A 23,764-nucleotide genomic window follows, 5' to 3' on the forward strand; every position below is an offset into this window, starting at 1 on the left:
TACTGGACAATGGGACTTGCAAGAACAGTACATTGTCATGTACTGGACAAAGGGACTTGCAAGAACAGTACAGTGTCATGTACTGGACAACAGGACTTGCAAGAACAGTACAGTGTCATGTACTGGACAAAGGGACTTGCAAGAACAGTACATAGTCATGTACTGGACAATGGGACTTGCAAGAACAGTACATAGTCATGTACTGGACAATGGGACTTGCAAGAACAGTACATAGTCATGTACTGGACAATGGGACTTGCAAGAACAGTACAGTGTCATGTACTGGACAATGGGACTTGCAAGAACAGTACAGTGTCATGTACTGGACAACGGGACTTGCAAGAACAGTACAGAGTCATGTACTGGACAAAGGGACTTGCAAGAACAGTACAGAGTCATGTACTGGACAAAGGGACTTGCAATAACAGTACATAGTCATGTACTGGACAATGGGACTTGCAAGAACAGTACAGTGTCATGTACTGGACAATGGGACTTGCAAGAACAGTACAGTGTCATGTACTGGACAACAGGACTTGCAAGAACAGTACAGTGTCATGTACTGGACAATGGGACTTGCAAGAACAGTACAGTGTCATGTACTGGACAATGGGACTTGCAAGAACAGTACAGTGTCATGTACTGGACAAAGGGACTTGCAAGAACAGTACATAGTCATGTACTGGACAATGGGACTTGCAAGAACAGTACATAGTCATGTACTGGACAATGGGACTTGCAAGAACAGTACATAGTCATGTACTGGACAATGGGACTTGCAAGAACAGTACAGTGTCATGTACTGGACAATGGGACTTGCAAGAACAGTACAGTGTCATGTACTGGACAACGGGACTTGCAAGAACAGTACAGAGTCATGTACTGGACAAAGGGACTTGCAAGAACAGTACAGAGTCATGTACTGGACAAAGGGACTTGCAATAACAGTACATAGTCATGTACTGGACAATGGGACTTGCAAGAACAGTACAGTGTCATGTACTGGACAATGGGACTTGCAAGAACAGTACAGTGTCATGTACTGGACAACAGGACTTGCAAGAACAGTACAGTGTCATGTACTGGACAATGGGACTTGCAAGAACAGTACAGTGTCATGTACTGGACAATGGGACTTGCAAGAACAGTACAGTGTCATGTACAGGACAATGGGACTTGCAAGAACAGTACAGAATCATACTGGACAATGGGACTTGCAAGAACAGTACAGAATCATACTGGACAATGGGACTTGCAAGAACAGTACAGAGTCATACTGGACAATGGGACTTGCAAGAACAGTACAGAGTCATACTGGACAATGGGACTTGCAAGAACAGTACAGAGTCATACTGGACAATGGGACTTGCAAGAACAGTACAGAGTCATACTGGACAATGGGACTCAGGAAGATTCTCACTGGGTACCAGCTAATCACTGGTCTCAGTTGCATTCATAGCAGGTCACATTAATTAAAATTTTTTGCAAAGTCCGCTATCAACCACAGTTTTAGCGGGAATTGCCAAGAGATTGCTAACACAAAATACAAGTAGTTGGTAGGCAATCCTGTATGTATCCACCCTTTTTCAAATATATGGTAACACTCTATGCTGATTTCCATTGTGTTTAGAACTTCTAATATGCGCAATAGAAGGTTATATTTAAACCAGCTAAATTTGGCACTAAATGGTGTTCTGGAAGCCTTTCCATTCTCTTTTTAAATCATACAGCAATCAATCCATATTTAATGAGCCGATAGACACTTTCTTTGTGGTGGGAATCCATATAATTACACAGTCCCTATATACGGTGAAATACTCACATTACATGCTCCCACTGCTTCACCCTCACCATAGTAACAGGTTATTTTTGTATACTTGTTTAAGCCACTTGAGGGTTTGAATAGTCACGTGGCTGTTAAGCCATTACCACTGGCAGTGTTGACATTGTTAGTAAAAAATGGTTAATATGAAGACTTGAAAAATCACGTAATGTGTAAAGTACCCTAGGCATACAGGTTTCTTGATAGATTTTTGAGAGTTTTGATGGATAAACCTTAATGCATTGTAGTAATATACCTTACAGTATAACTATAGGCAAAACTTTTTTTCATTTTGGATAGAGTAAAGGAGGGTTATAAACTCTGTTGGTTTACTTTTTTTACATTTGTGCCTTATTAGGGATATTTACTGTCACTTCCTGTCTCATATCCAAAACAAGAAGTGAGAGAAAATCCCTGCAAATTAAGGGAATACTTTGGGGACCCCCAGGTCACCAGAACTAGTGTCCCAATTGGAAGATTCCCCTTTATCGTTCCAAGCCGATGAGAATGGTCTGACGGGCCATTTCCATCGGTTCACCGCTGAAGTGGCCTGATGGTCTGATGTGCGTACACACCATCGTTCCAAAAACCGATCGGGTAAGAACGCAGTGACATCAAACACACGACGTGCTGAATAAAACAAAGTTCAATGCTTCCAAGCATGAGCCGACTTGATTCTGAGCATGCGCAGGTTTTGAACCGATGCTTTCTGTACTAACCATCGGTTTGGACCGATCGGACAGCGGGCCATCGGTTCGATTTTAAAGCATGTTTTAAAATTTTGGACCGAAGGACAACAGAACGATGGGCTATACACACGGTCGGTTTGGACCGATGAAACTGAACCTCGGTCCATTCTCATCGGTTTTGTCAGACCGTGTGTACGCGGCCTAAAAATTAGGATTTTCTTTTACTTTCAATGATTGCAGTAAACAGGGCAAATAGAGTGAAAAAGTCGGGGAAAGCAAGACGCTTTCCCCGACTTGTTCATTTCCCGACTTGTTCATTCCTCGACTTAGTTGGGGTAGGCGGTACACTTTGGTGGGGGTGGGTCAGCCACACCCTGTGACCTTTGACCTTCGGAAACCCGCCTTCTGACCTTTGACTTTTGGGGAGGTCCCTGTTCCAATTCCTGAGTCCTAGCCATATTCTTCAATGGGAAACCCTACCCCTAACACCCTAACCCCAACCCTAACCCTAATCCCTCTCTACTCTATCCAAATCTAAAGGAAGTGTTTTGCCTTTAGTTATACTGTAAGACTTATAATGCTAGAAATAGTTGCCTGAATATTTTTTTGGGTTGCCTTAAACAAAAAATGGTTATAATGTTTTTTTTTCTTTTTTTTTTTTTCTTCTAACCAATGTTAGGAGTTAGAGTTTTTCTTTCCGTCCAGTGGAGGCCGTGGACCAAAGAATACCGCAACATTTACTCAAAGCACCTGCTGCATTATTAAGCCTCATGCTGTTTCCGAAGGTATTTTCATTCTTACTTTGGTCACACTTGTGAAATAACACCGTCATTGTAATATTCGGCCTGGTTGTGTTTCAATATGACCTTCATACTCCTTTTTATTTGTTCAACAGTTGTAAAGGTTACTGTACAAAAGAAGATATGATAATGAGTTTGTAAATCATTAGACCCTCTGTCCCCTGCAGATTGTTGTTCACATGATAAACACAGAGGGCCAGATTCACAGAAAAAGTACCCTGGAGTATCTGCTGATACTCCGGCGTACTTTCAAATTTGCCGCGTCGTATCTTTATTTGTAATTCACAAACAAAGATAAAACGGCATTTGGCTAAGATCCGACAGGCGTACGGCTTCGTACGCCTTCGGATCTTAGGATGCAATACTTCGGCGCCCGCTGGGTGGAGTTTGCGTCGTTTTCCGCGTTGGGTATGCTAATTAGCTGTTTACGGCGATCCACGAAGGTACGCGCGTTCGTCGCATTCTCTTACGTCGTCGCTAGTCGGCTTTTCCCGTCGTAAAGTTGCGATTGCTATTTAGGTGGTGTAAAATTAGACAGCCCATGTTAAAGTATGGCCGATGTTCCCGTGTCGCATTTCAATTTTTTTTTTGCGTAAGTCGTCCGGGAATACGAAAGTACGTAACATACGTCGCCGTTCAAAACATTATGTCGGGTGACGTCATTTCGCGCAAAGCACGGCGGGAAATTTCAAAACGGAGCATGCGCAGTACGTTCGGCGCGGGAACGCGCCTAATTTAAATGGTACACGCCCCATTTGAATTAGGCGGGCTTGCGCCGGACGGCTTTACGCTACGCCGCCGCAAATTTACAGGTAAGTGCTTTGTGAATGAAGAACTTACACTGAAAACTTGCGGCGGAGTAACGTAAACGGGATACGTTACGCCGCCGTAATTCTACATGAATCTGGCCCAGAGACTATACAGAGCGGTGGATGTGTAGAAAGGTTACATAGGTATGGCTTGAAGAATTGCCATACACATGCCAAGAATGATGAGATGAGACATAGTCAACTTTTGGGACTTTTTGCAATTTTCTTCCAGATTATGTCAATAGGGATTAGCATAGTATACAGAAAAATGCCGCACTGCCCTATAGGTAAGCCGCTAACACTGCAAATAGACAAATAGCTAAAAAACTTGAAAACAAAAAAGTGTAGCGCTAATTAAGTTAGGTTGGCATAAAACTTTAAATTACAAATATGACAATAAAAGTGAAGTGAAAATGTCCACATAAATATATAAATATATAAATCAATGTCCATATGTGAAAAACACAAATAGTGTAAAAATACAAATCTGACTATAGAATAGTCCAGCAATAATATTGGTGAATTCCAAAGCCTGGTGATAACTTCAAAGAGGTGCTAGAGTTGAAGAAGCGTTGAAATGAATTAACGTGAAGAGAAACCACCACCGATAGGTAAGGGGCTTACCAGAGAATTTGAACCCAGGAGAACCTACGTTCAGATGGGTCAAACAGAGCTATGTGTGGTAAAACCACGATGGAACCTGGGCAATCCTGTATGTGTCTCCAATGGCTGTAGCAAGAGTGACAAAACGGCAGAGGAATGGAGTATACCACAGACAAAGATAGCTGGTTACCCAATGGTCTCACAGGACATGATGGTCCAAAAAAAATCCCGGATGTGTATGGAAGGTCGTGTACCATAGATTAGGAAGAAAAAAACATCCACATAGCGTAACTCTGTGTTGAATGTTGAAAATTTAATGTAGCAAGAACACTTACATTTAGATGGATGTACAAGCACTTTGTGCAAAGTAGTAGCAACAGTGGGGTCCTTCCGACGTGTTTCGTCCCAAGGACATCATCTGGGGTTAGTGATTAGCAGTCTGGTGAAAGCTTCCTTCTCTTTTAGCCACTGAAAAGGGAATGCTCACACTAAGCAAGTTTTTTTTTTTGTCAAAGGATTCGATTTAGATGACCTAAAGAGCAAGTTAACCACTTCCCGCCCGGCCTATGGCCGATTTACGTCCGGGAAGTGGTTCTGAAATCCTGACAGGACGTCCATGGACGTCCTGCAGGATTTCATGCCGCGCGCGCCCGGTGATGCGGGGTGTCAGTCTGACACCCTGCATCTCCGATCTCGGTAAAGAGCCTCCGGCGGAGACTCTTTACCACGTGATCAGCCGTGTCCAATCACGGCTGATCACGATGTAAACAGGAAGAGCCGTTGATGGCTCTTCCTCACTCGTGTCTGACAGACGCGAGTATAGGAGAGCCGATCGGCGGGTCTCCTGACAGGGGGGGTTCGCGCTGATTGTTTATCAGCGCAGCCCCCCCTCGGATCGCCACACTGGACCACCAGGGTGGGCCAAAAAAAAAAAAAGCATTGAAAAAAAAAAAAAAAAAGTCTTAAAAAAATAAATAAAAGCTTTTTAAAAAAAAAAAAAAGATGCCAATCAGTGCCCACAAATGGGCACTGACTGGCAACATGGGTAGATCAGTGCTGCCCCACAATGTCCATCAGTGCCACCCCAAGTGTCCATCAGTGCCACCCCACAGTGCCCATCCATGCCCAGTGCCCACCTATCAGTGCCCATCTGTGCCACCCATAAGTATCCATCAGTGCCACCCATAAGTGCCGCCCATGAGTGCCCATCTGTGCCGCCTATGAGTGCCCAGTGCCGCCCATGAGTGCCCATCAGTGCCGCCCATGAGTGCCCATCAGTGCCGCCTATGTGTGCCCATCAGTGCCGCCTATGTGTGCCCATCAGTGCCGCATACCAGCGCCGCCAATCAGTGCCACCTCATCTGTGCCCATCAGTACTACCTCATCGATGTCCATCAGTGCCATCTCATCGGTGCCCATCAGTGCCGCCATATCAGTGCCCGTAATTGAAAGAGAAAACTTACTTTTCTCTTTCGTTCATAGACGGACACAGCATCCTTTGACCTTAGGGTTATGCTTCTTCCTACCAGGAGATTTAGGCAGAATTCTACAGCACTTAAGGTGTTAAAAACTTTCCTTCATGCCGCTCCTCCCAGGGGGCGTGGCTCCCCCAGGCATAACCCCCACTCTGCTTTAGCAGCCTCAGTTTGTTTCTGCCTAACCGTCAGGAGAGTCAGGCTCTCTCTGGAGTCCTGGACTCTGGAGTTTTTTCTTGCAAATTTTTTTGCATTTTGCGAGTTTTTTCCTCGCTTTTTTATTTTATTTTTATTTTTGAATCCTGCGATTCTTCTATCAACAGCCGACTGGGTGACAGGCTGGGTCCTCGACCCTTGTAGTCCCCCCAGGTTCGGCCTTCGAGCGTGTGCCGGCCCTCAGCTCCGCTTTGGGACGTCCACGACAGGCCCCATTGCTCCAGGGGCGGCCGGGGAACTTCGGTTCTAGGGCACACATATGACCGGTCTCTATGGCCTTGTCACAGTGTGTCTGGCTGACAGCCATGCCGTTCGCGGACGTTGGTTCTGTCTGGGATACCTCCAGCCAGGTAGTCGCAGGACAGGTAAGTAGTGGCCCCTTACTCAGGTAAGTGGTCTGGCTGGAATGTTTTCCCTTGGGAGGTCGACTGAGGGTTTTCCCCTGCTTTCCTCTCTCCCTTATTCCTCTCCCTCCTTTCCCCTTTGGGTGACGGCTGTGCAGGGGGTTTTTTCCCTGGGGCTCATATTTTTTTTTTTTTCACTCGGGTATGGCTGGGGCTGTTCTGTGTCACTGCAGGGGACTGTGGTGGACATTCTGGGCATTTTTGTGTGTGCTGTGTGCTGTTTTGGTGTACTGTCATTTTTGGGTACACTGTCTTTTTAAAACTGCGCAACGGCGGCCATTTTGCCGGAGCCGCGCTTGTATTATTCGGCGGCCATTTTCTTGTGGCCGGCGCCATTTTCAGCACTAGTTCGGCCTCTAGTGGCCGTTTCGGCGGGGAAAAAAGACCGCGAATCATCTGAGGGGACAGACGCAGCGCTGCAGCTTCTCCTCAGCACACACTTGCCTTCACAGACCGCGCTGTACCAGGGGGTGGTGAGTCTCAGGGGGCCCCATACTGTGCTCTAGCGGCCGGGAGGTGACCTGTGGGGGACTTTTTTCCTGCCCTTGGCAGTAGGGGTGAAATGGCAACGGCAATATGGAGCCTGAATCAGGCCCCTCATTTCTTACAATGCCGGAATTAACCCTTAAGCGCCCCTCCCCCTGCCACATCTGTTGAATCGGTGTCGGCTGTCCTGGAGTCTTTTCTCACCAGGTTTGAAGCAGCCAGTGCTCGGTTGGGGGGTAAAAAAGCGCCCCCCCCCCGGAGGCTGTTTCTGGGGATATCTCTGACGCAGAATCTGATGCTTCTGGTTCTGTCATGTCAGAGGATGCGGGCTTAACCCACATGGACAGCGAGGATGACTCTGCTGCGGAGTCTGCTGATAAGGAATTTGTTGGAGCTCTTATTACTGCGGTGCGTGAGGCTCTTCATTTAGAGGATTTGGCGGAGACACCAGCGGTGTCAGTCCTTTTGGATTCCGCAAACCACCGCGTACCGCTAAGGTATTCCCCTGTGTTCCTTATTTAGACAATATGTTGTATAAGGAATGGGATACACCGCAAAAGGCTTTTACGGTTCCTAAAAGCTTTGCTACCGTTACCCCCTGGAGGAGGACTTTTTTAAAAAAGTGGGTCACTCCTCCGTCGGTGGACCCTCCTGTGTCCAGACTGAGTAAGGCTACTACGTTGCCTGTGGAGGGGGCTCCTGCTTTCAAGGACCCCGCTAATAGGAGAGTGGAGGCCGTGGCCCGCTCCCTGTTCTCGGTGGTGGGTTCGGTGGTAAGGCCGGCTCTGGCCGGAGCCCTGGTAGCTCAGACGCTGACTGAAAGGGCGAAGCTCCTGCTGCAGGACCTGGAGGTCCAGGGGGCTTCCGAGTCCTCTAGGGACCTGGCTGAACAGTTGATTCAGGGTCAGAAGTTTCTCTGCGAGGCGGATATGGATTAGATTCCTTTGCTTTCCAGGGCTTCTGTCTACGCAGTGGTTCTGCGCCGCCTTATATGGCTGAAGTGCTGGTCGGCTGACCAGTACTCAAAAAAGGCCTTGGTAGATTTGCCCTTTAAGGGCGGACGGCTTTTGGGGGCATCCCTGGATGACATCATTAAGGATGCCACTGGAGGTAAGAGCACCTTGCTCCCTCAGTCGGGGAAGGGTAGGGAACCTCGCCGCAAGCAAGGTCCTACTTTTACTACCCCCTAAACGGTTTTTTTTTCGTGCGCCAGCGCGGCTGGAAAAGGTCCGCAAGGTGCAAAAGCCCTTGCTGCCGGGCGTAAGCGCCCCTGGTTCAAAAAACCGAACAAGCCTGCGGACAAGCCTGCTTCCGCATGAAGGTCTGCCCCCGCCCGGGTCTCGGGTGGGGGGACGGCTTCACGACTTCGTGGATCGGTGGAATTCTCTTCTATCCGACCGTTGGGTTTGCGAGGTGGTCGCCTCGGGGTACAAGATAGAGTTCCTTTCTTGTCCCCCAAACAGATTTTTTTCCATCCAACCTCCAGCTTCCTCCGGATCGTCGGCTAGCCCTGTCCGGGGCTGTCCAGGATCTTCTGGACAGGGGGGTGGTTGTGCCGGTCCCCTCGCTGGAACGGTTTCGGGGGTTCTACTCCAATCTGTTCGTGGTCCCCAAGAAGGGAGGGGTTCGCCCTATCCTGGACCTAAAGGCCCTCAACTCCTTTGTCAAGGTGCAGCGATTCAGGATGGAGTCGGTCCGTTCTATCATGGCGTCCCTCCACCAGGGGGACTTCATGGCGTCCTTAGACATCATGGACGCATACCTGCATGTTCCCGTTTGCACAAGCCACCAAAGGTATCTGCGCTTTGCGATCGGGGAGGACCACTATCAATTCGTGGCCCTCCCGTTCGGGCTGGCGTCGGCACCACGGGTGTTCACCAAGGTGCTCGCCCCGATCCTGGCCTTGCTACGGCAGCGAGGGATCGCTATCGTGGGATACCTGGACGACCTTCTCCTGAGAGCTTCTTCAGGCTCAGAGTTAGAGGAGGACGTGTCCATCACGTGTCGGACTCTGCAGGAGTTCGGCTGGTTTCTGAATCTCAGAAAATCAGTGTTGGTTCCGTCCCAGAGGCTGGAACCCCTGGGGCTGGTTTTGGATTCGGGGGAGACAAAAGTGTTCCTCCCATCGCAAAACCTGCTGACCCTGCAATCTGCAGTGAGACAGTTGTTGACCCAGAAGTGGTCATCTCTTCGCTTCTGCATGCGGGTTCTGGGTCTGATGGTGGCCTCCTTCGAGGCAGTTCTGTATGCCCAATCCACACCAGGGTACTACAGAAGGAGATTCTGTCACGATGGGACAGGGTCCCATCTTCTCTGGATCACCAGATTCGGTTGAGCCATCTGGCCAAGTCTTCCCTGGCATGGTGGCTGACGTCTCTGGTGCTTCGGTCCGGGAAGTCTTTTCTTCCGTGCCGCTGGACAGTGGTCACGACGGATGCCAGCCTCTTCGGCTGGGGGGGCGTCTGGGGCACCCAGTCAGCCCAGGGGCGCTGGACTCGGGAGGAGTCCCGCCTGCCGATCAAGCTGTGCCTTGTCAGGTGGTCGCTGGAGCTACAGGGCCGTCCTGTCAGGATCCAGTCCGACAACGCCACGGCCGTGGCGTACATCAATCATCAGGGCGGCACAAGGAGCTCGGCCGCGGCGACGGAGGTCGCTCACATACTTCGGTGGGCCGAAAGGTCCGTTCCGGCCCTGTCGGCGGTATACATTCCGGGAGTTCTGAATTGGCAAGCCGACTTCCTAAGTCGCATGACTCTGGATCAAGGGGAGTGGTCTCTCCACCCGGAGGTGTTTCAGATCCTGTGCCAAAAATGGGGCACTCCAGACGTGGACCTTCTGGCGTCCCGTCTCAATCGGAAGGTACCACGGTTTGTGGCTAGGTCAAGGGACCCGTGGGCAGACGCGTCAGTGGCTCCCTGGGTCAATATCACCTGATTTACGCCTTCCCTCCTCTAAGGCTCCTACCCCGCCTGCTGCGCAGGGTGGAAGCCGAAGGTATTCCAACGATCCTGATCGCCCCGGATTGGCCGCGTCGCTCTTGGTACGCGGACCTGGTACGTCTGGTGACAGACGCCCCCTGGCGTCTGCCTCTGAGGGAAGATCTCCTGTCTCAGGGCCCGATCTTCCATCCTGCTTTACGGTCACTGGCTTTAACGGCGTGGCTGTTGAAAACCAGGTACTGAAGGACCGGGGCCTGTCGGGCCCGGTAATCTCTACCATGCTGCGTGCACGGAAGTCCACTTCTCGAAAAATTTACCATCGTACATGGAAAGCATACATCTCTATGTGTGAGGAGATGAAGTGGCACCCCCGTACTTACGTGGTGTCCCGGATCCTGCTGTTCCTACAGCGGGGAGTGGACCAGGCTCTTGCCTTGAGCACGATCAAGAGTCAGATTTCTGCTCAGGCTGTTTATTTTCAGCGTCCCTTGGCAGCGAATTCTTTGGTTCGCACGTTTGTGCAGGGGGTCCGGCATGTGGCCCCCCCGGTGCGCCCTCCGCTACCTTCTTGGGACTTGAACTTGGTCCTCTCGGCGCTTCAGCGTGCCCCCTTTGAGGACATTCGGGAGATCCCCTTGCTGACTTTGTCGCAGAAGGTGGTCTTTCTGGTAGCTATTACCTCTATCAGACGAGTGTCTGAACTGGCGGCCTTGTATTGCAAGGCCCCCTACTTGGTCATCCATCAGGATAAGGCGGTGCTGCGCCCGCAGCCCTCTTTTCTTCCGAAGGTCGTTTCGGCCTTTCACATTAACGAGGACATTGTTGTTCCATCATTATGTCCTCAGCCGAAGAACCCGAAGGAGGCCTCTTTACATTCTCTGGATGTGGTTCGGGCCCTTCGAGTTTACTTGTCGGCGACAGCTCCGTTCCGGAAGTCGGACTCGCTGTTCGTGTCTGTGTCCGGTCCCAGTAAGGGCCTGGCAGTCTCGTCGGCCACCATTTCCAGGTGGATCCGACAGGTTGTGCTTCAGGCCTACGCCCTGAAGGGGCGGGCGCCTCCCTTTCGGGTCATGGCGCATTCGACCAGGGCGATCGGGGCCTCCTGGGCTTCCGACACCAAGCCTCTGTGTTACAGGTGTGTAAGGCAGCGACCTGGTCGTCGTTCCACACTTTTTCAAAGTTTTATAAGGTGGATGTGAGTGCATCTTCTGATGCCTCCTTCGGCCGCAGGGTGTTACAGGCGGCAGTTTAAGGTTGGAGTTCCTCCGTTGAGTAACTCCGGTTTTGTTTGGGGTGTAACCTGTTTTTGCTGTGTTATTTTCCCACCCCTCGAATTTTTTTTGACACTGCTTGGGGACGTCCCTAAGGTCAAAGGATGCTGTGTCCGTCTATGAACGAAAGAGAAAAAAGGATTTTTGTACTCACCGTAAAATCCATTTCTCTGAGTTCATAGACGGACACAGCACCCACCCCTCCTTTGTTTGTACTGCTTGTTACGAACTGAGGCTGCTAAAGCAGAGTGGGGGTTATGCCTGGGGGAGCCACGCCCCCTGGGAGGAGCGGCATGAAGGAAAGTTTTTAACACCTTAAGTGCTGTAGAATTCTGCCTAAATCTCCTGGTAGGAAGAAGCATAACCCTAAGGTCAAAGGATGCTGTGTCCGTCTATGAACTCAGAGAAATGGATTTTACGGTGAGTACAAAAATCCTTTTATTTACAAAAAAATTAACAGAAAAAAATAAAAACGTAATTTTTTTTCAACATTTTCAGTCTTTTTTTAGTTGTTGCGCAAAAAAATAAAATCACAGAGGTGATCAAATACCACCAAAAGAAAGCTCTATTTGTGGGGAAAAAAGGACGCCAATTTGGTTTGGGAGCCACGTCGCACGACCGCGCAATTGCCATTCAAAGTGCGACAGTGCTGAAAGCTGAAAATTGGCTTGGGCCGGAAGGTGCGTAAGTGCCTGGTATGGAAGTGGTTAAAGGTCATTTGGCCAGCCTTCTTTTCACTAAAATTAATACCTGAACCTCTTTGGGATCGCAATGGCCAGATGTAAAATGCTCCTTGCCATGAGAACGCTAGTTAACCACTTCCGGACCGCCGCATGTACATTTACGTCGGCAGAATGGCACGGACAGGCACATCAACGTACCTGTACCTACCTGCCTAGATGTGGATCGGGGGTCTTTTCGGGACCCCCCAGTACATGCGGCGGTTCCCGTGGCTGTCCGAGCGATCCAGGATGAGGGGGCGGCTGTTCGTTTTTGTCCTCCCCCTCCGGATCGCTCTCAGCCAATCCACGCGCTCCCCCTGCGTGTCACTCCCTCCTCCTGTGTAAACACAGGAAGAGGGAAGTGATTTGATCTTTCCTCTCGGCGGTATTTTCAACCGCCGCTGAGGAGAGATCACATCACACAGTGAGTCTGCACAACACTACACTGACACCAGTACACGCAGGCACATTAACCCCTTGCGATCATCCCCCCCCCCACCCCCCTGTCACAGTGTCACTGAATGCAGTGATCATATATGTACTGATCACTGCATTTAGGGCTCTTTCACACGTCCTGTCAGTTTCTTTTGTCCGCTCCGTCGGCTCAGCGGGGATCCCCGCTGAGCTGTTGGCGGATAGGGCGGTCCCCGCACACAGTGCAGAGACCGCCCTGTCTCAGCTCCGCTCTGCCCTATGGGGAACCGGATGCAGACGGACCGTCTGTCCATCTGCATCAGTTCCGTTCCGCCGGACGGAAGAAAAATAGGGGTTTCTTCCGTCCGAAAACCGGATCCCGGCGGACGCTAGCGGATGCTCCATCCGCTAACGGACGCGTTCCCATAGGGATTCATTACAAGTCCGTTAACGGACTTGTAATGAACGGACAGGCGGAACGGACATGTGAAAGGGGCCTAAGTGTCAGTGTGACAGGCAGTTAGTGTTAGGTCCTGGGTAGCCCCCGTACCCCCCCCTAATAAAGTTTTACCCCTTGATCAACGCCCTAGTTAACCCTTTCACTCCCTATTGCCAGTGTCACTAAGTGATCATTTTTTTTGATCGCTGTATTCGTGTCGCTGTTCCCGCTAGGTAGCTATTTTTTTTTTATTGTGATTTTTTTTTTTACTAAAGACATGTGGCCTAAATGTTTGACTAAAATTTACTTTATTTGATTTTTCCTATAACAAAAAGTAAAAAATATTGATTTTTTTTAAAAAATTTCGCTCTATTTTTGTATATAGTGCAAAAAAAAAATCGCAGAGGCGATCAAATACCACCAAAAGAAAGCTCTATTTGTGGGAAGAAAAGGACGCAAATTTTGTTTGGAAGCCACGTCGCACGACCACGCAATTGTCTGTTAAAGCGACGCAGTGCCGAATTGTAAAAACCCCTTGGGTCATTTAGCAGCATATTGGTCCGGTCCTTAAGTGGTTAACCTCACAGCAGAGAACTTAGCAGGTGCAACTGCATGTGCTCCTAGTTCAAAGGCAAATTGTGAAACAGCAAAAATGATAATAGATTTTGTCAATTTATCTGATGGATACAGAAGCCGCTAAACATGGTTTTGACATGTAAAGTATTAGTAAACCCAAAAACAAACTTTTAATATGTTTCAGCTTACCAATCCTTAAAAGGGTTGTAAAGGTACAATTTTTTCCCCTAAATAGCTTCCCTTACCTTAGTGCAGTCCTCCTTCACTTACCTCATCCTTCCATTTTGCTTTTAAATGTCCTTATTTCTTCTGAGAAATCCTCACTTCCTGTTCTTATGTCTGTAATACAAGGCTTTCTCCCTGGTGTGGAGTGTTGTGCTCGCCCCCTCCCTTGGACTACAGGAGAGTCAGGACGCCCACTAACACACAGCTACTTTATCTGCAACGTAGCGAGCGTCCTGACTCTCCTGTAGTCCAAGGGAGGGGGCGAGCATGACACTGCACACCAGGGAGAAAGCCTTGCATTACTGTGTGGAGTTACAGACAGAAGAACAGGAAGTGAGGGTTTCTCAGAAGAAAAAGGGACATTTAAAAGCAAAATGGAAGGATGAGGTAAGTGAAGGAGGACTACACTAAGGTAAAGGAAGCTATTTAGGGAAAAAAACTGTACCTTTACAACCCTTTTAAATGTGTGGTGGCTGCTTTACAATTTTGTAGGCTTTTGATTTTTTCATTTACCATATTTGCTGGTGTATAAGGCGACCCCCTAATTTTACAATTTTTTAAGATTTTTTGCCTGTACTCACCGTATAATACGACCCCCCTTTCCGAGGCTTCTGACACTTCATATTTCTTCCTTCTGGAGCCATATTCTTCTTCCTTCTTGCTGGAGCCAATCACGGTGAGTGATGTATTCTTTTAATGAATACAAAGCCTGCTTGGATTGGCAGAGGCTGTAACATCATCAGCCCACGCCTCTCTGATTCTCAAAGCCAATCCAAGCAGGCTACTGTATTTAGCCTGCTCGGATTGGCAGAGGTTGTTACTCCAATCCGAGCAGGCTCTATATTCATTTGAATACATCGCTCACGAGGATTGGCTAAGCGGTATATACTGTATGTAGTCGAAGCTACATACAGTATTACCGCACATCCAGCAGGCGTCCAAGCAGCTGACCCGACGTATAAGACGACCCCTGCTTTTTGGCCAGTTTTTTTAAGTGTAAAAGGTAGTCTTATACGCCAGCAAATACAGTATTTTCACATATTATGTAGGTGTTGCCACAAGGCAGTGGCTAGCACTGTAGAGCGCCGGGCATTAGAGGCTTTTTGGGCTTTCTCTAAACCTACTGATTCTTTTGACATGTTTTTTTGTTTTATTTTAAGGTCACCCCAGCTTATGATTTTATTCATCATTTAGTCAATTTTATTTGCCCAGGTTTATGACCAATTTAAACAATTTAAATTATTGCTTGTATTTCTCAAGCCACACTAAAAGAACAGTACTTGAGAGGGTTGAATGTACCTTTACAATATTTATCCTGTATTTTTGCCATTTTATTCATCTAGGATTAATAATATTTGCTTTAATATTATGTTATCCATTTCTATCCAAAGAAATCATGATACAGAGAACTTGTTTTTCACATCTCTGATTTTCCCAAATGGGTGCGACCTTTTGACTGCTGTATTCATACTGCACCAGACCACAGGATGTTGTGTGTGTGTTCAGCAATGCAGTTAGACGCCCTGAAATCCTCCTGGTAATGACATCATAAGAATACTGTGCAGACCTTGTCATAACAAGCTCAGAAAATTGTCACAGTACTTTTGGTTGAAGTTGACATTGGTAAAGAATTGTCATGCCTCTAAAAGACCTAGTGCACCCTTAGCCCTTTTTCTGCCAGAGAAATGTTTTCATTTGTTACACTGCATATTTAAGGCTAGTAGATTACTTGATATTACAAAGAGTTTGACAGTCTATATATGTTTTCATTGAAAAGAGAACTGTTGCTTGATACTCTCCAAGTAGCAACATGCTACTCCCCTGGGATCAACATATTAGTTTTATTTTTTTTCTGCACACCTGTTACATATAAAACTGGCTGTTACGTATTTACTTTCCCAACATGTCCACCCACTCTTCTGCATACTGCCAAGCAATTTTGAAATGTATGCCTGAGGCAGTGATTTGAAGTTCCAAGGTATCTCAATTAATATCCACAACAGATATTCACTCAGTATGTTATCAGTTTGAGTTTAGCTAGACGAAAGGGAAGAACTTGGGAGACCTTAGGCTACTTTCACCCTGAGCGCCTGTGCCATTAGCGCTAAAGGGCTGCTTGTTTTTGCGGCGCTTTAGCGGTGCCTTTCGGCATAAAGCGGAACTAAACCCATTGATTTAATGGTTTAAAAAAAACATTGCTGTCACATTTGCTTCTATCCTTTAAGGGGTTGTAAAGGTAAAAAAATGTTTTCCTTAAATAGCTTCCTTTACCTTAGTGCAGTCCTCTTTCACTTACCTCATCCTTCCATTTTGCTTTTAAATGTCCTTATTTCTTTTGAGAAGGAGCCATAGGTCAGTCTCTCAGGGGGGCAGATTTGTTTGTGGGTCTCATTTCTCTAGGCTCAATTCTTGTTCTTCTGTCTTTAACTACACATTGTAATGTGAGGCTTTCTCCCTGGTGTGGAGAAAGCCTCTTGAGGGGGGAGGGGGCGAGCAGTAGTGTCAGGACGCCCACTAACACACAGCTCCTTTCCCTATCTGCAAAGTAGAGAGTGTCCTGACTTGCCTACTCGCCCCCTTCCCCCTCAAGAGGCTTTCTCCACACCAGGGAGAAAGCCTTGCATTACTGTGTGGAATTACAGACAGAAAAACAGGAAGTGAGGATTTCTCAGAAGAAATAAGGACATTTAAATGCAAAATGGAAGGATGAGGTAAGTGAAGGAGGACTGCACTAAGGTAAAGGAAGCTATTTAGGGGGAAAAAAATTACCTTTACAACCCCTTTAATCAAAATGTCAAACCATCAGATGGCTGGTGTCATAACTGATCATGTGTGTAGCACCATGGCCACTTCAGATCAAACAGAGGCTAAGATAGTAGCTTCCTTGGCGGTACAGAATAATAGGGTTTAGTTCAGCTTTAAAGCTGTCAGCAGATCAGCCTCTAAGGCTATTTTTTCACTGAGACGGTTTTCAGGCATTTTAGCGCTAGAACTAGCCTCTGAAAAGCACCCAAAAACCACCTCCCATTCATTGCAGTGTCTTTTCACACTGGGGCAGTGCGCTTGTGGGACGTTACGAAAAGTCCTGCAAGCAGCATCATTTGGGCGGTTTAAGAATGCTGTAATAATCGCTCCCAAAACGCCCTGCAAAAAAAAAAATAGGTAAGAATCGAAAATGGCCACACACTGGAAATCCAAAGTTGCTTGAGTGTAATCTTCATTGTCAAAAATTTGACAGAGGCTATTTCTAGCCCTGAAAACCGTCTCAGTGTGAAAATAGCCTTAGAGGCTGATCTGCTGACAGCTTTAAAGCTGAACTAAACTCTCCTATCCTGTACAGCCAAGGAAGCTACTATCTTAGCCTCTGTTTGATCTGCAGTTGCCATGGTGCTGCACACATGATCAGTTATGACACCAGCCATCTGATGGTTTGATATTTTGGTTAAGGACAGAAGCAAATGTGACAGCAATGTTTTTTTTAAACCATTAAAGCAATGGGTTTAGTTTCACTTTATGATTTACTGCTGTTCAGGGGATCTGGGCTTCAGCAAAATGGCAGCCTCTAGCAAGAAGAAACAGTAGCAATGCTGGAGGCAATTTACAGCACATATCAATTTTGTTAGCATAATTATTAATGTGGGATGTATGTTCCTTGCTAGAGAACATTATTTTTTATGAAGTTGTTATTCAACAGAAATATACAGGGTGGGCCATTTATATGGATACACCAAAAACAAAAGTTGGATTCAAAATGGCCGACTTCAAAATGGCCGCCATGGTCACCACCCATCTTGAAAAGTTTCCCCCCTTACATATACTAATGTGCCACAAACAGGAAGTTAATATCACCAACTATTCCCATTTTATTAAGGTGTATCCATATAAATGGCCCACCCTGTACATGGTGGGAATGGGAGATAGGCCTGTAGAAGTAGTTTTGAATTTAGAACTAAACGCTCCTATCATGTACAGCCAAGGAAGCGGACATCTTAGCCTCTTGTTTGATCTGCAGTTGTCATGGTGCTGCACATGTCTGTCCACACCTGTCTGTCCACCCCTGCACAGTGAGCTCTGCACTCATACCTTAGGGCCCTTTCACACGGGGCAGATCAGTAATGATCCGGTCTGTGAACCTCTGTTTGCTCAGCAGGGATCGCTCCGCTGATCCCCGCTGAGCCCCCGGATGACAGGGCGGTCCCCGCACACTGTGCAGGGACCGCCCTGTCTTTTTCCTGCTCTCTCCTATGGGGGGATTGGATGAACACGGACCGTGTGTCCGTGTTCATCCGATCTGCAGAGGGAAGGAAAAATAGGGGTTTCCTCCGTCTGCAGAATCGGAGGAATGCGGAGGCAGGCGAGATCGGGTGTCAGCGGATGTTCATCCGCTGACACCCGCGATCTCATAGGGATCAATGTATGTCCCTTTTTTCATCCGCACACGGATGGATGAAAAAGCAGACATACGGGGCCGGATTCAGAAAGAAGATACGACGGAGTATCTCCTGATACGCCGTCGTATCTCTGAGTCCGGCTGTCGTATCTATGCGCCTGATTCATAGAATCAGGTTACACATAGATATGCCTAAGATCCGACAGGTGTAAGTGACTTACACCGTCGGATCTTAGGCTGCAATTCCAGGCCGGCCTCTAGGTAGCGCTTCCGTATCTTTTACGCGTCGAATATGCAAATGAGCATTTACGCCGATTCAGAAACGAACGACCGCCCGGCGTTTTTTTTTTTTACGTCGTTTCTATTCGGCTTTTTCCGGCGGAAAGTTACCCCTGCTATAGGAGGGGTAAGTGTGGTGTATCCTATGTTAAGTATGGCCGTCGTTCCCGCGCCGAGTTTTGAATTTTTTACGTTGTTTGCGTAAGTCGTTCGCGAATACGGCCAGACGTAATTTACGTTAACGTCGAAACCAATGACGTCCTTGCGACGTCATTTGGAGCAATGCACGCTGGGAAAATTTGCGGATGGCGCATGCGCTATTCGATCAGTGCGGGGACACGCCTGATTTAAATTTTACACGCCCCCTAGCCGCAGAATTTGAATTCCGCCGGGGGATTTACGATACGCCGCCGCAACTTTAGAGCTTTATTCAGAAAGCACTTGCCTCAAAAACTTGCGGCGGCGTAACGTAAATCAGATAGGTTACACAGATCTAAAGATCCGCTGACCTATCTGAATCTGGCCCACGGTCCACAAGTGTGAAAGGGGCCTTACTGTAGAAATTAGGCAATGCAGAAGCCGACGGATCTCCTGTGCATGCATGGGAGTGATGTCATCCCTGCCCAGCCAATGAAAGCAGCCAGACACTCAGAGATGTTAGCAGCCGGTGGGAAACTGCAGGATGCCGCATTGCTGGAGCCAAAGTGAAACTATGGCCTAAATCAAAAATGACCTATAAGATGCAGTCTATTGCTAGCATTAGCACAGCAAACTTCCTTGGCTGTACGGGATAGGAGTATTTAGTTTTGCATTAACATACTTTATAATATGTTTTTTTTAGGACCCAGAGTCGTTAATGAGGCCACAAAAATAACAACTGTTATTCATGCAGAGGAATGCGTTTTTGTTCTATTTTTATTAATTCAGGCATTTCTTTTCCTTTATAGTACCAAAAAGCATTGTGTGTCCTTGTTGCTTGTATCAGCCTTGAAATACTTTCTTATCTAAATCTTTGCAAAATGTTATCTTTTGAATGCATGGGATACCTTGGCAGCAAAACAATGCATCTAGTCAGCATTATCCTGAGAATTAAATAATTTCTCTTTCTGATTGTGAATTATTTAAAGGAATACAAAGTCATTGCACCAATTATTTTGTAATGTTAAGGCCCGTACACACAATCAGACTTTTTGAAAACAAACCTCTGACGGACCTGTTTTTGCAGACAATCCGACTGTGTGTACGCTCCATCGGACACTTTTTCGCTTTTTCATCGGACATATGTTCGCTGTGAGAACAGACAAATTTTCAGCAACAAATGTCCTACGTCGGCTAATCTGATTGTGTGTACACAAGTCCATCAGATTTAAGTCCAAAGTACAAACACGCATGCTCAGAACCAATGCTAAAGATCAGACAACAATAGCAAAAGTTGCCCAAAGGGTAGCGGTAAAGAGCAGAAAAACCACGTAATACGTCTATTACGTCACTACGTTCGTGTTTGTTGGTTGAAAAAGTCCTGCCGTGTGTATGCATACCAAGTTCACGGACAACACCCTTCGGAGAAAAGTCAGTTGGAAGACCGATCGTGTGTATGAGGCTGTAGACTCGCTTGTTAGCCAGGGGCGTAGCTAGGTCTACAAAAAACCTGGGGCTAGAGCCCATAGCAGTGAAGTAAAGAAAGTCATACGCTTGGGCAGGCATACACATGTATATAATATACATGTGTGTGTATATGTGTACAGCATTTACAGTATCTCACAAAGTGATTACACCCCACACATTTTTGTAAATATTTTATTATATCTTTTCATGTGACAACACTGAATAAATGACACTTTGCTACAATGTAATGTAGTGAGTGTACAGCTTGTATAACAGTGTGCATTTTCTGTCCCCTAAAAATAACTCAAAACACAGCCATTAATGTCTAAACCGCTGACAACAAAAGTGAGTACACCCCTAAGTGAAAATATTCAAATTAGGCCCGAAGTGTCAATATTTTGTGTGGCCACCATTATTTTTCAGCACTGCTTTAACCCTCTTGGGCATGGAGTTCACCAGAGCTTCACAGGTTGCCACTGGAGTCTTCTTCCACTCCTCCATGACATCACAGAGCTGGTGGATGTTAGAGACCTTGCGCTCCCCCACCTTCCATTTGAGGATGCCCCACAGATGCTCAATAGGGATTAGGACTGGAGACATGCTTGGCCAATCCATCACCTATAACCTCAGCTTGTTTAGCAAGGCAGTGGTTGTCTTGGAGATGTGTTTGGGGTCATTATCATGTTGGCATTCATGGTTCCCTCAATGAGCTGTAGCTTCCCAGTGCTGGCAGCACTCATGCAGCCCCAGACCATGACACTCCCACCACCATGCTTGACTGTAGGCAAGTCACACTTGTCTTTGTAGTGCTCACCTGGTTTTCACCCCACATGCTTTACACCATCTGAAACCAAATAAGTTTATCTTGGTCTCATCAGACCACAGGACATGGTTCCAGTAATTAGGTACCACAAGTACTCCTGCAAATGCTCGGTGTTGTAACCGATACTGATACTAGTATCGGTGTCGGTGCAACCCTACCAGTAATCCATGTACTTAGTCTGCTTGTCTTCAGCAAACTGTTTGCAGGCTTTTTTGTGCATCATCTTTAGAAGAGGCTTCCTTCTGGGATGACAGCCATGCCGACCAATTTGATGCCGTGTGTTGTATATATGGTCTGAGCACTGACAGGCTGACCCCCCACCCCTTCAACCTCTGCGGCAATGCTGGCAGCATTCTTACATCTATTTCCCAAAGACAACCTCTGGATATGATGCTGAGCACGTACACTTAACTTCTTTGGCGAGGCCTGTTCTGAGTGGAACCTGTCTTGTTTAACTGTTGTATGGTCTTGGCCACCATGATGCAGCTCAGTTTCAGGGTCTTGGCAATCTTCTTATAGCCTAGGCCATCTTTATGTAGAGCAATAATTATTTTTTTCAGATCCTCAGAGACTTCTTTGCCATGAGGTGCCATGTTGAACTTCCAGTGACCAGTATGAGAGAGTGAGAGTGATAACACCAAATTTAACACATCTGCTCCCCATGCACACCTGAGACCTTGTAACACTAACCAGTCACATGACACCAGGGAGGGAAAATGGCTAATTGGGCCCAATATGGAAATTTTCACTTAGGAGTGTACTTATTTTTGTTGCCAGCGGCTTTGACATTAATGGTGTGTTGAGTTATTTTGAGGGGACAGAAAATGTACACTGTTATACAAGCTGTACACTCACTACTTTACATTGTAGCAAAGTGTAATTTCTTCAGTGTTGTCACACAAAAACAATATATAATAAAATATTTACAAAAATGTGAGGGTGTACTCACTTTTGTGAGTAACTGTATATACATATACATATCTATTATACATAAAATATTGTTACATATCTGAGTGTGGATCCCCCCTTACATCAGGGTCCCCAGCGAGCCCCCCACTTACATCAGGGTCCCCAGAGCTCCCCTTATTACTTCAGGGTCCCCAGAGAGCCTCCTTACTTACATCAGGGTCCCCACAGAGCCTCCCCTTACATCAGGGTCCCCAGAAAGCCCCTTCCTTACTTTAGGGTCCCCAGAGAGTCTCCCCCTTACATCAGGGTCCCAAGAGAGCCCCAGGGCTCAGGAGTGCACTACATGAAGAATGCAGGGCTCAGGAGTGCACTACATAAAGAATGCAGGCCTCATCTGTGTCCATCTATGCAGCCTCATCTGTGCCCAGGAATGCAGCCTCACCTATGCCCAGGAATGCAGCCTCACCAGTGCTCAGGAATACAGCCTCACCTATGCCCACATCTCACCAGTGGCCAGGAATTCAGCCTCACCAGTGCCGAGCAATGCAGCCTCACCAGTGCCGAGCAATGCAGCCTCACCAGTGCCGAGCAATGCAGCCTCATCTGTGCCCAGCAAAGCAGTCTCACCAGTGCCTAGCACTGCACCCCCCACTGTAGTGTCCTCTGTTCGCTGCACCCCCTAATGGAGCGTGCTCTGTCCCCTGCACCCCCCACTGTAGTGTCCTCTGTCCCCTGCACCCCCCCCCCCACTGTAGTGTCCTCTGTCCCCTGCACCCCACCCCACAAACGCACACTGTGTAGGTAGAACTCTCCTACCTTGCACAGATGTACAATAAGCAGTGCAGCAAAGCTCGACATGAAAGGGCTGGATGGAGGCGGGAACTACTGAAGTTAACATTTTACATTAACAGGCTGGTGATTGGTTGTTAGAATTGCCCGGCAACCAATCGCCTGCTGTTTAATGTAAAAAATTAACTCCATCAGTTCCCGCCACCATCCAGCCCTGTGATACTGCCCATCGCCGCTGTCCAATGAAGAGGACAGCAGCGAAAATGGTTGCGGGCCGGGTGCCCGCATTCAGCAGTGGCTGGCTGGGTGCGATTACAAGTGCCACGGGTTGCCAACTCCTGCCCTAGAGACTCGGGCTATGGGCCCCAGATTTGGGGTTATAGCCCCAGTAGCCACCCCCTAGCGACACCACTGTTGTTAGCTTGATTTATTTTTCAGTACAACATCACAGTGCAGTTATTATAATTTTTAGCATAGTTGTAAATGTTCAGTTTAAATCGTTTTTTTTTTTTTTTTAATATTACTTGTGAATCAATTAATAAGGTAGGTAATTCCCAGCAAATTGTTATATCTTATATACAGCGTATTACATCAAATCAACTGTATCATAGATAAGTTATGGATAAATTTAGTTTAATGATTAGTTAGTGAAATTTTTTTTTTTTTATTGGAATAGGGGTTTATACTAATTAAAGGTGTAAGGTATGCACAAGATACCACAGTGAAATGTGTCTTTTTTTGTAGTAGTAAACCCTTCCATAGATGTGAAAAATCGGTTTCCCTGTCAGGCTGAAAAAGGCAGGAATGGACCAGCAAGCCATTCAATTTCTCCAGCAGGGAACAAATAATGGGACAGATTTACCTTCCGCTATGTAGTGTAATCTAAAGGAAAAATTGTACAAGAAAATTGTATAATATATGGCCAGCCCTATCGCTGCAGATAGATGGCTGGAAAAAAATGTACGCTCCCCCCCCCCCCCCATCTCTCTAGGCATGAAAAGTAATGCAGCTTTGGACAAGTTGTATATGTTGGCTTGTCTGTGAGTAGAGGTCTTGTCCATGGAAAGGTTGTGTATGTT

The 23,764-nt window shown here is 47.1% G+C and overlaps 1 protein-coding gene across 1 annotated transcript in view; it reads left to right on the top strand.

Annotated features, from left to right (window-relative positions):
* The window catches only part of NME7 (NME/NM23 family member 7), a 236,223-nt gene that overhangs the window by 116,706 nt on the left and 95,753 nt on the right, over positions 1-23,764 (top strand). The window contains exon 7 of the mRNA XM_040337354.1: positions 3,191-3,296. Within this exon, the coding sequence (XP_040193288.1) occupies positions 3,191-3,296 (106 nt within the window). The remainder of the gene's footprint in view (positions 1-3,190; positions 3,297-23,764) is intronic.

The sequence above is a fragment of the Rana temporaria genome, chromosome 2 (assembly GCF_905171775.1).
Source record: "Rana temporaria chromosome 2, aRanTem1.1, whole genome shotgun sequence".
NCBI lineage: Eukaryota > Metazoa > Chordata > Amphibia > Anura > Ranidae > Rana > Rana temporaria.